At 38.3% G+C, this 16,455-nt stretch overlaps 1 protein-coding gene across 1 annotated transcript in view; it reads left to right on the top strand.

Annotated features, from left to right (window-relative positions):
• Positions 1-16,455, top strand: part of CSE1L (chromosome segregation 1 like) — a 42,592-nt gene that overhangs the window by 2,147 nt on the left and 23,990 nt on the right. The window contains exons 2-7 of the mRNA XM_060120060.1: positions 5,919-6,014; positions 9,638-9,780; positions 11,957-12,058; positions 12,133-12,278; positions 12,607-12,697; positions 14,308-14,415. Coding sequence (XP_059976043.1) covers positions 5,930-6,014; positions 9,638-9,780; positions 11,957-12,058; positions 12,133-12,278; positions 12,607-12,697; positions 14,308-14,415 — 675 coding nt within the window. The 5' untranslated portion in view covers positions 5,919-5,929. The remainder of the gene's footprint in view (positions 1-5,918; positions 6,015-9,637; positions 9,781-11,956; positions 12,059-12,132; positions 12,279-12,606; positions 12,698-14,307; positions 14,416-16,455) is intronic.

Below are 16,455 nucleotides of genomic sequence, written 5' to 3'. Positions count from 1 at the left end.
ATTTGCATCTCATTGGTATGTTCTTGTGATTAGAAAGCAGAGGGTGGGGCTTCCTTGGTGGCGCAGTGGTTAGGAATCCGCCTGCCAATGCAGGGGACGCGGATTCGAGCCCTGGTCCGGGAAGATCCCACATGCCCACTAAGCCCGTGTGCCACAACTACTGAGCCTGTGCTCTAGAGCCGCGAGAGCCACAACTACTGAGCCCACGTGCCACAGCTACTGAAGCCCGCCCGCCTAGAGCCCGTGCTCCGCAACGGGAGAAGCCACCACAGTGAGAAGCCTGAGCACCGCAACGAAGAGTAGCCTCTGCTCTCTGCAACTAGAGAAAGTCCACGCGCAGCAACAAAGACCGAACGCGGCCGAAAATAAATAAAATAAATAAATGTATTTAAAAAAAAAAAGCAGAGGGTGGATTGAGGTGTTGGGGTATGTTCTTGATTTGTGTGTGGGCCAGATAGTTTTCATTTATTGGATCTCTCTCCCTTTCCCCAGATGTAGGGCTTCAGGAATGGTTCTCTAATGTGGAGGAAATATCTAAGGAAAAGGCACACATCTTGGATCAACTTATGTCACAGATGTCTGTGAGATGGCCTTGGAAAGCAAATCTTTTATTCCAGAAATCTTCATCTGTAATTGAGGGCCTGTGAGAAGAGGCTAGACTTAGGCCCAGCCATTCTTTCAATAAGAACTTGGGATTTAAATAAGTCTGTCATAACTGATTTATTGTGGTACATATTTTTTATTTTTTGTGTATTGGTAAGGATTTCCAAAAATAACTCAGTGGAGAAGTAAAGTATCACCCCCTATTTAAAGGCAAAAGAGTGAATTTTTTCACTTCTAGTTTGAGTCTTTAACGTCAATAACACTTTTTACATTTATATATTGCTAACATTTCCAAGTGTCAAAGCACCTTCACCTGTGGCAAATAAGATAATTTAATTAGACCTTGATCTTGCTGATGTATTGTGAAAACCTGTGGAGTATTCGCTGAAATTCCCTGATTTGTCATGCTTTCCCAAATCAAGGCTAAGTTTATAAGTTGGGTGTATAGACATTGTCACTGAGGAGATAGAAAAAGGATTTGTTGACATTTAGTCTCTTAACTAACATTCAAAATATAGGACATATAGTATTTTAACTTTCAGGGTTGTAGCATGCATATCTATATCCTCCCCCCGCCAACCGCCTCACACGGTTTTTCCCCCTACACACTTTTTTTTTAAAATTTAAAAGTAGTCCCACCGTAGCACTTCAACTTTGTTGTTTTGTGGGGTCACTCTGTCATGCGCTCTTAGAATCAGTTGTCTCCAGCTCTTCCTGTTCGTCACAGTCAATTGACCAAAATAAATGTGAAGAATGATAGTGCTTTTTTAAATTTTATTTTTATTTTATTTATTTATTATTTATGGCTGTGTTGGGTCTTTGTTTCTGTGCGAGGGCTTTCTCCAGTTGCGGCAAGCGGGGGCCACTCTTCACCGTGGTGCGCGGGCCTCTCACTATCGCGGCCTCTTTTGTTGCGGAGCACAGGCTCCAGACGCTCAGGCTCAGTAGTTGTGGCTCACGGGCCCAGTTGCTCCGTGGCATGTGGGATCTTCCCAGACCAGGGCTCGAACCCGTGTCCCCTGCATTGGCAGGCAGGTTCTCAACCACTGCGCCACCAGGGAAGCCCTGATAGTGCTTTTTGATGGGGAAAAAAAAAATCAATAAAGGGTATGTAGCCTTTGAAAATCGTACAACAAATATGTAGTAGGTACCCATCACTGTTTTAAGGGTCTAGGGAGATTGCAGTGAACAAAACACAAAGTCCCTGCGCACATGGAGCTTACAGTCTAATGGAGGGAAAAGCATAGTAAACAAGAAAGCAATTCATATGTCTGATAAAATTGACTTGGAAAAACAGAGTAGGAGAATGGAGAGTGGCTGAGGTGGGTGATCTTTTAGATACGATGGTCCAGGACAGCGCCTGTAAAAAGAGATGACATTTGCAAAGAGACCTGAATGAAGTGGGCAGTGAGCCACAAAGCTCTCCAGGGGCAGAGATATCCAGGCAGACAGGACAGTAAGTGCAAAGCCTCCGAAACAAAAGTGCTAGCACTGGCAGATGTGAACAATAATACAGGACAGATTTCAAATTCACACCTTTCTTCAAGCATTTTTGAATGAACAGAAATTAATGATGGCAGTAAGTTGGTCACTGTTTATCTGACAGGTGTAACTGAGTTACTACATTATGTCGGGCCTGCTAGTAACTGATCCTCAGAGAATAGTCTCCAATCCAAACTGGATCCATGTTTTAGCTGGTTCGCTGACATATTGTCTTATCCGTTAGTTCATGCAACAAATGCTTAATAAATTTCTGCTGTGTGCCAGGCAGTGTTGAAGGTCCTGGGTATACAGAGAGGAACAAGACCTACAAAGTCCCTGCCCTAAGGAGCTTACAAATAAGAGATAACAAGTCAAAGATCCCTCAGATGAGGATAAATGCTATTAACAGTACAATAGGGATGACGTAGATGATAGTCATGGAAGGCTCTTTTGAGGACTTGACAGTGGGCTGACAGCTGAATGATACCTGATATCAAATTAGAAGGAAGGGCGTTACTACAGGCAGAACTGTCTTTGTCTGGTTTGAGGAACATAAAGAAGGCTTTGGGGGCTGGAACATAGGGGCAAGAAGAAGGTAGGAGACGAGGTTGACAGGTGGCAGATTGCATGGGACTCTGTCATGAAGAAAGTTGGTAAAATGCAGATTTATTGAGGAGTGTCTTTAAAAACTCAACAAAATAGATTCAGTTGGGCTTCCCTGGTGGCGCAGTGGTTGAGAGTCCGCCTGCCGATGCAGGGGACACGGGTTCGTGCCCCTGTCCGGGAAGATCCCACATGCCGTGGAGGGGTTAGGCCTGTGAGCCATGGCCGCTGAGCCTGTGCGTCCAGAGCCTGTGCTCCGCAACGGGAGAGGCCACAACAGTGAGAGGCCCGCGTACCGCAAAAAAAGGAGAAAAAAAAAAAAAAAGATTCAGTTAACATCTATAATCCCCTCAACACACACACACAGTTTGTAACATGTTGCCTTGCATAAATCCCAAAAGGTAGAATAGTTTGCATGTGGCAAAGTAAGGGTTTTTTTTAGCTCATATATACTGATGTAAATGGTTTTGCTTGGCACAGCGAACTTTCATGATTTCATAACAGATTCAGCATGGCAACCCAAAAAAGAATGGGAAATGAACTGATTAAATCACTGCTTTCCAACATGTGTTCCATAATAAAGTGGTTCGGTGGGCAAGTGATGGGAGGAACTCGAGTAAAGAACGTTAAATGGATAACTTACTCTTTGAGTTCCTGAAGCCTTTAAAGTGAATCTCCAAGAGAGGGGGAATATGATGCGTAGCATTTTCCAAACTTTTGGTATAAAAACCAGAAAGAGTAGCCTCTTGATAAATTATGTGTGTGGTTAAGCAGGACTTGATATTCATGCCCATAGAGTGGTTTGCCCTGGGTCAAAGGAGGTGAATATATAGGTGGGGGAATCTACTAAATCAGTCAGCATATTGGCTTCCCTTATGATAAAAACGATTGTACAGAGGAGAATACAGATAGCTTCAAACAGATCAGTCTCCGTAGCAGGTTGTGGTTTCTGGCGGAGGAATACTCTGCACAGGCACAGCATTAGCTATAGCCCTTTATAAAATCTTTCTAGCTTTTTTTTTTTTTTTTAAGTGACAAGGTGAAGTGTTATGGCTTTTTTTGTTTGGATCAGTCTTGTTCAAAGTCTCAGTCATCTCTGACGTCTTCCCCTCCCTACTTCTCATCTGGCTGTCTTTGTCACATCATCCTTTCTATTGCTGTTGCTCGTGCTTCCGCTCTAGTTCAGCCCTCTGTCATTATTTCCACTTCAGAGGCAGCCTTGGGTAGTAGGCATAGGGTAGACCTATAGGGTCAGACTGATTTGAATCTAATCTTTATTAATTGTGTGCTTGGGGAAAGTTAGTTAATCTCTCAGAATTGCCTTCCTTGATTGTAAAATGGTTATTGTGTGAAATGATGTGAAGCGTCTCATCTAGCACTGTGCCTGGTTCATGTTTGTGACCCTTCCCCCATTTTACAAAAGTGTCCTAATAGATGTTCTGTTCTCTTCCTCGACTCCAATCTGTAAACCATTACCAGCCCAAAGTACATATATTCCACTTTCATTAAGTTTTTACCCATTTCAAAAAACCTTTAGTACCTTCCTCTTGTACATTAAATCATGAAATTCTTCAGCTAAGTATTGGGGAACCTACATGATCTGATCTCAGCCTCCAAGTTCACTGATCCCTAAAGGAGCTATGGATTCTTCCCATCTCTGTACTTTGCTCACACTGTTGCCTGTATGAGATGGGTCCTCATTCCACTTGGCCTATCCAAATCTATATATCCTTCAAGTTCACAGCCTCTGGGAAGTCTTGGACCACAAATACCCCAGTGACTCTCTTCTTAACCTAGCAGTTAAGTTGCTGTCTGTGTGATTCATTTGGCACTTACACTCAAAAGTGTTTCAGAATTCAGATTTTTTTTTTTTGAAATGCACTTGCTGTAGATTATACAGCATCCCCAGTGGGACATGGGGTATCGCCCTGCAATCAAATACATTATTTAGTGAAACAAATTTACATACTAAGTGACATATTCATATTTACAGCCTCGGACAGTTCAGGCCAGGTTTTGTTGCCAAGTGAGTTTGCCACAAACTTGTTAAAAAAAAACTCAATTTATAGATGTTTGGATCTCAAAACTGCAGGAAAGGGATTATAGGTCTGTAGTTGGTATTTCAGTTTTATCTTGTCTTCCAACTAGGCTTTTTTTTTCTTCTTTTGGCTGTGTCCGGTCTTAGTTGGTCTTAGTTGCGGCACTCAGGATCTTTTGTTGCGGTGCACAGGCTTCTCTCTAGTTGTGGCACCATGGGCTTAGTTGCTCCATGGCATGTGGGATCTTCCTGGACCAGGACTCGAACCCATGTCCCCTGCATTGGCAGGTGGATTTTTAACCACTGCGCCACCAGGGAAGTCCTCCTTGTCTTTTTGATGAGCACCATTCTAACAGGTGTGAGGTGTTAATCTCATTGTAGTTTTGATTTGCATTCCCTCATGTTTAATGATGTTGAGCTCCTTTTCATGTACCTTTTGGCCAACTGTATGTTTTCTTTGGAAAAATGTCTGTTCAGCTCTTCTGCCCATTTTTCAATTGGATTTTTTCCCAAGTTGTATGAGTTTTTTTAATATGTTTTGGAAATTAACCTTTTTATCAGATATGATTTGCAAATATTTTCTCCCATTTGGTATGTTGACTTTTCATTTTGTTGATGTTTTCTTTTGCCATGCAGACACTTTTTAGTTTGATGTAGTCTGACTTGTTTATTTTTGCTTTTGTTGACTTTGCTTTTGGTGTGGAAAATTACTTTTTAATTATAATCACAGCTGTCATCTTATGAACCCCAAAATTATCTTCCCAGATGCCAATTCTCAGTATGTAGTTTGTTGTCAATACCTATGGTTGCATGTTTTACACAAAGGAATTTATTCTAGTTTTTTATCTCAGAACTCTGTGGGATCCTTAGAGTTAAGGATGCTTAAAATTTTAATTTTTTATTGTGGAGCTTTAAAAAAATAAACCTAGTGATTTGTATTTTTAACCCTAAGTTTATGGTATGTGTTTTCTTCTTTGTCTCAAAATTATCCCACTACTGTTTCAAAAAAAGCCCACCTTATCTTCTGGAACCTTGTCTCAGCTAAGAGTAAGCAAGGCTTATAGCCCACACATAAAATGTAACAAGTAGATGACTTTCACAGAGGGGGACACCCATAATATAAAATGATTCTTTTATGTAAATCACTGTGTCCCCATGTGACCAATTACCCAAACCTCATTTTTTGTTTTAGGTTCTGTGGCAATGGAGCTCAGTGATGCAAATTTGCAGACGCTAACAGAATATTTAAAGAAAACTCTTGATCCTGATCCTGCCATCAGACGTCCAGGTAAAGAAAATAAATACTGTTTTGTGGTTGATCTATTCTTAAAGGACAGGTGAGGGAAACGTTTGTGCAATATGCCTGTTTGTAAATAAAATTTTAAAAAAAGATTTACACTTGAATTCTTAGGCATAGTTTATTTTTCATTTTCTAGCCATAAAGTCTTTAGTTGGCTGCTTATAGCTGCCATAACATATGGTGGTGTGGGTTTTTTTTGGTTTTGGTTTATATTTTGAGTAAAATAACTTTTATCCCTTCTGGGGTAAAAAGGACTAGTAAATTTAGGATGCCTTGTCCCTTGACCTTTCTGAAAATTGCTATACACCTGCCTGTTTTAGAGATATAATAATTAGGGCAGAGAGGTAAGAGTTAATTGCCTAAAAAGTGATTAAGTGACTGAAACTAGGTAATCAGACACTGTCTCTTAAATCACCATGTTGGGTTTGATTTAATTAATATATTTTAAGATCTAGGGCTCCTCCTCCTCTCTCCCCCCTCCCAGATTTGACCGGTTTTCATTAGAGACTTAGTATAAGCTTAGAGTTATAAACTCAGATGCCCACAGGAGTCACACATAAAGGTAAATGAAGGAGGCAGGCCAAGGGGGTTAAGTGCCTTGGTTAAGGGGCAAATATTATTTGGAACAAGCTAACTCTGGGGGATTCACACCAGTCTTGCAAGATCAGATTTCCAGCTTTGCTTGAAAAATAAGTATATTTATATGAAGTGTTCTCATCTTTTTTTTTTTTTTAATTTTATTTATTTATTTATTTTTGGCTGAGTTGGGTGTTGCTGCACGCGGGCTTTCTCTAGTTGGGGCGAGTGGGGGATACTCTTCGTTGCGGTGTGCGGGCTTCTCGTTGCGGTGGCTTCTCGTTGCAGAGCACGGGCTCTAGGCGTGCGGGCTTCAGTAGCTGTGGCACACGGGCTCAGTAGTTGTGGGTCGTGGGCTCTAGAGTGCAGGCTCAGTAGTTGTGGCACACGAGCTTAGTTGCTCCGCGGCATGTGGGATCTTCCCGGACCAGGGCTCGAACCCGTGTCCCCTGCATTGGCAGGCGGATTCTTAACCACTGCGCCACCAGGGAAGTCCCTCTCATTTTTTAAATAATTAATTAATTAATTAATTAATTCGTTTTGGGCTGCATTGGGTCTTCCTTGCTGTGTGGGCTTTCTCCAGTCATGGCGAGTGGGCTTCTCATTACGGTGGCTTCTCTTGTTGCAGAGCATGGGCTCTAGGCTTGCGGGCTTCAGTAGTTGTAGCACGTTGGCTCAGTAGTTGTGGCACATGGACTTAGCTGCTCCACGGCAGGTGGGATATTCTCAGACCAGGGCTTGAACCCGTGTCCCCTGCCTTGGCAGGCGGATTCTCAACCACTGAGCCACCAGGGAAGCTTGTCCCTCTCATTTTTAAATGATAGCAATTAACTTGAAAAATTTTTGAAACACTGTGCAAACCAAACAGATTTCCGGGGGCCACATGTGTCTTGTGGGTAGTAAGTTGATGATCCTTCTTGTAAGCCATATTAACCAGAAATGATCTTAATCTGCTGCTTCGGAATTTACTGATGTGTATTCTCATAAAGGGGATTTTGGAAGCACCCCATGAAGACCCAGAAGAATGCATGCACATATATGTTATATTTATATGTTATATATAATACATAGAATCGTACACTTGTTAATGCATCCATCCTAGTCTAGGAAGGCCTTTGTGATTTTTGTGAGGGAAAATTGTGATTTCCCTGTTAGTGCTTAAAGAAGTAATTTGTTCTTGGATAAAAGGAAATTAATGGCTCTAGTCTTAGACTTTCCCAGAAAGCCTCTGCCAACACTGTCTAATAAAAATTATTTTTAATAATTGTGGCTTTGTAAGGTTGAGGTGCTGTTGTCTTATGAATCAGGGACAAAATGTGGGAATAAATTGATGTTTCTGAGAAGAGTTAAGAACAGAGCATTTCCCAGGGGTTGCTGGATGTGAAATACTGACCAGCCAAACATCGACGCAGCCAAAGCCTTCTGTAAACCGCACAAACCATACAGAACCAGAGTGTGTCCCATCCTGAAAAATATTTTCCAGTTCAGCATTCTTCATCTTGCAAGGAACACATGGTAGACACAAAGCAGGGTGGCTTTGAGGGTGGAAGTTAAACTCTTGGGACTCAATTCGGAAAGAAGAAAGGTGTTAAATCATATTAAATTGTAGAAGATAATACATGCTAACAGCAGACCTTTTCAGTAAATATCAGAACCTTGGAATGGATGTTGCCTTATGAAGCTTAAGACAGGAAAAATTAGAAGTGCTATAAACCTTCATGGTGTGATCTGTAAACCTAGGAGATTTATTATCCCTAAATGTAGTATGAGTTTAAAACGTATGGGTAAAATCTTTGTATAAATTTATTGCTGATATTAGAAATGTTTAATTCAAGAAGAAAACTGAGGGCTAGTACGGTAGAATAAGGACTGGACTAAAACGTTTTCAGTGATGAAATCTTCTAGCGGTGTGATCTTACTTAACCTCAGTGGCCTCGTCTTTATTTTCTTTTTAACATCTTTATTGGAGTATAATTGCTTTACATTGTTGTGTTCGTTTCTGCTGTATAACAAAGTGAATCAGCTATACATATACATACATATCCATATCCCCTCCCTCTTGCATCTCCCTCCCACCCTCCCTATCCCACCCCTCTAGGTGGTCGCAAAACACTGAGCTGATCTCCCTGTGCTATGCGGCTGCTTCCCACTAGCTATCTATTTTACGTTTTGTAGTGTATATATGTCACTGCCACTCTCTCACTTCATCCCAGCTTACCCTTCCCCCTCCCCGTGTCCTCAAGTCCATTCTCTACGTCTATGTCTTTATTCCTGTCCTGCCCCTAGGTTCATTAGAACTGTTTTTTTTTTAGATTCCATATATATGTGTTATCACACAGTATTTGTTTTTCTCTTTCTGACTTACTTCACTCTGTATGACAGACTCTAGGTTCATCTACCTCACTTCAGATAACTCAATTTCGTTTCTTTTTATGGCTGAGTAATATTCCATTGTATATATGTGAGTGGCCTTGTCTTTAAAATGAGGATAATACTACCTACCTCTCTGGGTGGTAGTGACAACTTAACATATGTGAGTAAAGCACCAGATGCATATGGTTAATAATAATATGTATTAGCATAAATTAACTCACTTAATCTTAGTCACAGTACTATAAAAGAAATATTACTACCATTACTAATAGTACTAATAAGAATCCTTCTGGAACAAGAAGGGGTCTATGAATTTTGCCCTAAGGTCACTTAATCTCTCTGAGAAGCAGGTTGTCCTTCACATGGGGTGATCGATCATCTGATCACGCCACCTTATAGGTTTGTGAGAATTGGGTGAGTTAACAGATGGTAAAGTGATCTGAAAACCGAGGTATTATATAAATTTAATGTAACATCATATATAGTTCATTTAATAGATAAGAGAAGTGAGGCACTAAGAGTGATAGGTTCCCTAAGGGAAAAAATATCCTAATCTTTCTTTCCATGATGCTTCAGTGAGAGATATACATAGTTCACATATTCATGAAGTCTTAAGATTTGTTTGTAATAACAAATCTTCTAATGTGGAAATTATTTTACAGCTGAGAAGTTTCTTGAATCTGTAGAAGGAAATCAGAATTACCCACTGTTGCTGTTAACATTACTGGAGAAGTCTCAGGATAATGTTATCAAAGTGTGTGCCTCAGTAACATTCAAGAACTATATTAAAAGAAACTGGAGAATTGTAAGTATTTTGTGAGTACATAGTTTAAGACCCTGCATGTTTATAAGATTGATACATGCAGTGTTCCTGAACAACTCATGCACAGATTAAAGATAAAAGCAGGACCCTCCTCAACAAAATATTAAAAAGTCAAATCTAAAAATGTACCAAAAGTATAAAAATACCATGACCAAGTGGGATTTATCCCAGATATGCAAGACTGGTTCAGCATTCAAAAACCTATCGACTAAGAGAAGATAAATCACATTATTATATCATTAGGTGCAGAAAAAGCTTTTGTCAAAGTCCAACACCCATTCATGGTAAAAACTCAGTAAATTTGGAATAGAGAGGAATTTTCTCGGCAGTGTAAAGACGGTGAAAAACCTATAACTAACATCATACTTAATGGTGAGAAACTTGAAGCTTTCCCACCAAGATCAGTTACAAAGCAAGGGTGTCCCCTCTTACCACTCCTTTTCAACATTGTGTTGGAAGTCTTTTTTATTTTTTATTTTATATATATTCTTTTGCCATGGCGTGTGGACCTTAGTTCCCAGACCAGGGATCGAACCTGTGCCCTCTGCATTGGAAGCACAGAGTCTTAACCACTGGACCACCAGGGATGTCCTTGATAATGCAGTAAGAAAAGGAAATACACCATTTGGAAAGACATAAAACTGTCTTTGTTCTCAGATGACATGATTGTCCATGTAGAGAATGCAAAAGAATTGACAAAAGTTAAACAGGACGTTTTTCCAAGTTGCTGTTTTATTTAAATTCATATCAGTTAAGTCAGCTTCATAACCCAGGTTGCTAGAGAGTGTGAGACTTTGTTTTAACATCCAGTTTGGTTGAAATTTAACTTTAGCTTACTGTCTACTGAAGAGACGTTACATGGGAAGATACAGTCTAAATGAGTGATTGAAGCAATTTCTATTGTAAACAAGGAAAAATTATATAAAGCTGGAAAAAGCCACATTTATATATATATATATATATATATGCATTCTACACATATATATGTGTAGAATGCAAAATAATTTAGATTTGAAGTTTTTGATAAGGGATTTGTCCTGTGTCTTGTGGAATATGGAAATATTTTTTAATCATAAGGTGAATCTTATTATGTTGCAAGTTTAATGATGATTATAGCTATACATTGAGAAACGGGTATCTTCCCTACCTTAGCTCATGACAGTGGTTCTAAATTGGGGTTAGTTTTGCCAACCTGGGGATATTTAGAGACGTTCTGGTTGTCCACGCTGGGGGTGGGGTGGGGAGGGTGTCTGGAATCTAGTGGGTAGAAGCTGAGGGTGCTGGGAACCATCCTACAGTGCACAAGAAAGATCCCCATAACAAAGATTTATCTGACCCAAAATGTCAGTAATACCGGGGTTGAGGTAACTGGGTTAGGATAAAGAAAAAGGTGAGAAATGTTTTTAGTAATAGCAGTAATGATACTTAGAAAGTATTAAAGTTGACAGAAATGGTCACTTTTTCTAAAAAATCAGCTTTAAATCTGGTTAAGTATATATTTAGAATCTTTTTTCCTCATTCCATAGAAGAATTCAAAAACAGTAAATATTGTTTTTAAGCTTGTATAGTCAAGCGTTCTCACATGTGGTGAAGAAATGACTTAGTGAATTTTAGAATGTTTAAAAATCCGTTCATCTTCTTGTAGACATGCAAGCCCTATCCCTCTGTCTTGATTTGTAAAACTAGTGAGAATTCCAGAATCTCTTTGGGCAATGTAGTCCTGGATGCATTCAAACTGGTAATGGTCAAGAAGTTTTCATTGATAAGACCTTTCTTTGACTTAAGGTAATGGTCAAATTGAAGCTTTTGAAGATGAATATCGGCTGAGTAGCATATATGTATAAAGATTTTTAACCACATGTTCTGATTAGTTTACTTATAGAACTGAGATTCTTAATTGGCATCAGGGAGTCAGAGAAGCTGCTTAATTTGTATGTAAAATATTTGCATTTGGGGAGGAAGGTACATTTTTCTGCAGAAAAATGCTTCCATCAGATTATTAAAGGAATCTGTGACCCATTAATGTAGAAGGAAGGCCCTACCTTCCTCTGTTTTTCTTAGGAAATCAGGAAATGAGAAATGGTTCTATTTTATCTACAAACCCATACAGTCATAGATATGGATTTATGTCACTTGCTCATTAATGTTTTGCTTTTAGGTTGAAGATGAACCAAATAAAATTTGCGAAGCCGACCGAGCAGCCATTAAAGCTAACATAGTGCACTTGATGCTTAGCAGCCCAGAGCAAATTCAGAAGCAGGTATGTGAGGCCCTGCTTGTTAGGTGGGCTTGTTTGTAGAGCTTTCATCTAATTAGTCTCTTTCCTCCCCACAGTTAAGTGATGCCATTAGCATTATTGGCAGAGAAGATTTCCCTCAGAAATGGCCTGACTTGTTGACAGAAATGGTGAATCGCTTTCAGAGTGGAGATTTCCATGTTATTAATGGAGTCCTTCGTACAGCACATTCTCTATTTAAAAGGTATTGATATATAAATTCATATTTTTTTAAATACTTTTTTCAAATATTTTTGCTTCTGTATATTTTTGTGATTATGTCTTTTTTAATGATAATTCTAGAATAAGAGCATAAGCCTCTCATTATCGTGTTTGTTTCTTCTTAAGTGTAGGATGTTTATTTCATATTGCCCTATTACTTGTGAAATACCTGGTCTTGATAAACTGTGCTTGAATTCCCTTTTTATTTCAGAAAGCTATCTAGCCATAGATTTTTCTCTAATCTAGCCTTGAAGACCTAAAGTCAGTTAACAAAAATTTGTAAATTTACCTCTTTTACCTTAATTTTCTAGATATCGCCATGAATTTAAGTCAAATGAGTTATGGACTGAAATTAAACTTGTTCTGGATGCCTTTGCTTTGCCTTTGACTAATCTATTTAAGGTATGTGATAACATCTTGGTGGTATTTTTTAATTACTTAATATTTTAAAGTGCTTGAATATTTGTATAAATTTTGTTTAAGAGATTGCTTTGAAAGCGTATTTGATAGGTAATGGTTTAGAGCAGCATTTCTTCTGAAAAATTTCAAATCTACACCAAAATAGAGAAGCTGGTAGAATGAAATCCTATGTATTGACTACACAAGTTTAACGGTTACTAGAATTTTATTTCTTTTTAATTTGTTCTCTCCCTTTGATTTCATATGAATAGTTAAAAGCAAATCCCAGGCGTCATATTATTTCATTCAGGTATTTGAGTATGTGTCTCTAAAGGAATAGATCCGTATTCTGATTTGACTGTTTATGGAGTTTAATTTATATATCCGTGCATCATCTTATAGTACATAAGCAACTTTCCTAAATATCTTTCTGAAACTCGTTTAAGATCGAAAGAGAAGCATTGTTAACCTTTTTTTCCAGATAAGGAAAGTGGAGGGTTCGGTATCACACAGCTAATAAAAAAGAGAGCCAGGCCTCAAACCTAGTTTTGCTAACTTGAGAAAAGCTGCTCATTTCCTGTTTTCAGAAAGGAAAGTTGTGTGATAATCACAAGTTTCTAAATTACAGAGTATGCACAGGATTTTTCATGGTTAGGATATCTTACTGATAGTACATTTTTATTTTTTAAAAATAAAATTGGACAGAATGTCAATATTTTTCACCTATTGGACTAGCAAAGATTTTTATTTCTTTTTAATGACATTAAAAATTTTAGCCAGGAGCAGGGAGGGACGGGTGGGGGAAAAATGTTTTAGCCAGAGTCCAGTGAAATGAACACTAGTGTCCTGTCCATTGGATTATAAATGGTACTGGCTTTCTGGAATTTGACATTTCATTGAGAAAACCATAATATTCATATTTTCTAACTCCAGGATATAGTTAGCAACATTTGTTGAGTGTCTTTTACATTGTAGCTGTGCACAAATTACGAGGACCTTTTATGTGTATTTTCTCATTTTATTCTCATATTTTATGAGGTAGGCATTATTCTTAATTACAGACAGATAAGGAGATGGGGGCTCAGTAAAATAACTTACTCAGAGTCATGCTTATTATGAGTAACAGAGTCTGGGTTGTATCCAGATCTGTCTGGCTTCCAAAACTCTTACTCATAGCATACTGTTCTGCACTGGTAATACAATTCTAGAATCTCAAACTCAGAAAACTAGAAGTGTGCCCAAAGTTTTATACATAAGCTTGTTTATTGCAGTTAGAATAACAAACAATTGCAAACAACCTACAGGCCAGGTGGCAGGGAATTATTTAATGAGTGCATATAAAGACAGTTTTGTGTAATATAGTTATATACATGAACAGAGGAGAGTAGAAGGATCTAGTCCAAAATATTAATATTGGACTTTACAGTAGTGCTGTGATGGACAACTTAAAAATATATACTTTAACGTGTTTTTTCAAAAATCCTAAATGACTGCATACTACTATTTAAAAGCCAAATTTTGGAGAAGATGTATGAATAGTTTCAGCCTAGTACAAGGCTTTTTCACTAAGGTTTACAATACACTAAAACCGTCTTTCTAAATTCCTTTCCAAGGCCACTATTGAACTCTGCAGCACCCACGCAAATGATGCCTCTGCCCTGAGGATTCTTTTTTCTTCCCTGATCCTAATCTCAAAACTGTTCTACAGTTTAAACTTTCAGGTAAGTTTTGTTTTATTTCTTGCTTTTGATTCTTATTCTTTGATGTCATATATAAAGTTTTTCACTTGATTAAGACTTCTTTGCTAGCACTGATTTCCACCACCACCCCTGAAAAAATAGACATTAGTTGCTTGTTTTCTGATTCCCCCCATTCTTTTTTTTTTTTTACAAGCGATAAATAAACTGACACCAAGCATTGTAAGTGGATGACCACAACAAAAGCAACAGTGATTGCAATTACCAAACACGAAACACACTCATACTATGTCATAATATTGACATTCAGTCCAGGAATCCTCCACTGTAACAGCTCCTTTACTTTGCAGTGAAAATTGGTTTATATATTTTTTGCCTCTGAGTCCTTGTGGGATTTTTTTTTTTTCAAACAGAAAGTCACAAAAATTATAATCATCCTCACCAGTTCACTCAGTCCCATGTAATTAATTTTTTTTCCATCTTGATCTTTTGTTAGCACTTTTATGAATTCATCAGTTTTCCATTAGAGTTCTGAAAATGCTTATTCATTCAGTTCAGCAGTATAGTCAGTTACCAGAAACCTGTACTTGTCAGAGTCTTTTCCATGAATTCCTTGAAGATGAAACCCTTTTATAGGAACATTTTTGCAAAAGCATCAGAGTACACCCAGAACTGTCTGTAAATGACAAAAGACTTAAAAATGACCACGGTTAAAGATTTGATGGAAGTTCATAATAATGCAGTTGACAAGGAAATTTAGTTATTTCTGAGATATACTTTTTAAAGTAATAACTAGAATTATGACTTATAACATTATACCAGAACATATAAGCTTCTTAGAAATTTCATGTAATGTCTGAAACATTTATATTAACATATTTCCATGCAAATAACCCAAAGAAAGTTTAGTATTAGTTGTTTTTTTGTTTGTGTATTTTTTTATACTGCAGGTTCTTATTTGTCATCAGTTTTATACACATCAGTGTATACATGTCAATCCCAATCGCCCAATTCAGCACACCACCATCCCCACCCCACCGTGGTTTTCCCCCCTTGGTGTCCATACGTTTGTTCTCTACATCTGTGTCTCAACTTCTGCCTTGCAAACCAGTTCATCTGTACTGTTTTTCTAGGTTCCACATACATGCGTTAATATACGATATTTTATAGGTCCGTATTTTGGTATGTGATATGTGAAATACAAATATAAGATATTTTCTCTTTCTGACTTACTTCACTCTGTATGACAGTCTCTAGATCCATCCACATCTCAACAAATGACTCAGTTTCGTTCCTTTTTATGGCTGAGTAATATTCCATTGTATATATGTACCACAACTTCTTTATCCATTCGTCTGTCGATTGGCAGTCAGACTCCCTGGCTTCAGACTATACTACAAAGCTACAGTAATCAAGACAATATGGTACTGGCACAAAAACAGAAAGATAGATCAATGGAACGAGATAGAAAGCCCAGAGATAAACCCAACGCACCTATGGTCAACTAATCTATGACAAAGGTGGCAAAGATATACAATGGAGAAAAGACAGTCTCTTCAATAAGTGGTGCTGGGAAAACTGGACAGCTACATGTAAAAGAATGAAATTAGAACACTCCCTAATACCATACACAAAAATGAACTCAAAATGGATTCAAGACCTAAACGTAAGACCGGACACTACGAAACTCTTAGAGGAAAACATAGGAAGAACACTGTTTGACATAAATCACAGCAAGATCCTTTTTGATCCACCTCCTAGAGTAATGGAAATAAAAACAAAAATAAACAAATGGGACCTAATGAAACTTCAAAGCTTTTGCACAGCAAAGGAAACCATAAACAAGACGAAAAGACAACCCTCAGAATGGGAGAAAATATTCGCAAATGAATCATCGGACAAAGGATTAATCTGCAAAATATATAACAGCTCATGCAGCTCAATATTAAAGAAACAAACCACCCAATCCAAAAATGGGAAGAAGACCTAAATAGATATCTCTCCAAAGAAGACATACAGATGGCCAAGGAGCACATGAAAAGCTGCTCAGCATCATAATTATTA

This window comes from Mesoplodon densirostris, chromosome 16 (assembly GCF_025265405.1).
Source record: "Mesoplodon densirostris isolate mMesDen1 chromosome 16, mMesDen1 primary haplotype, whole genome shotgun sequence".
NCBI classification, from domain to species: domain Eukaryota; kingdom Metazoa; phylum Chordata; class Mammalia; order Artiodactyla; family Ziphiidae; genus Mesoplodon; species Mesoplodon densirostris.
This window is presented reverse-complemented; position numbering and strand designations above follow the sequence as displayed.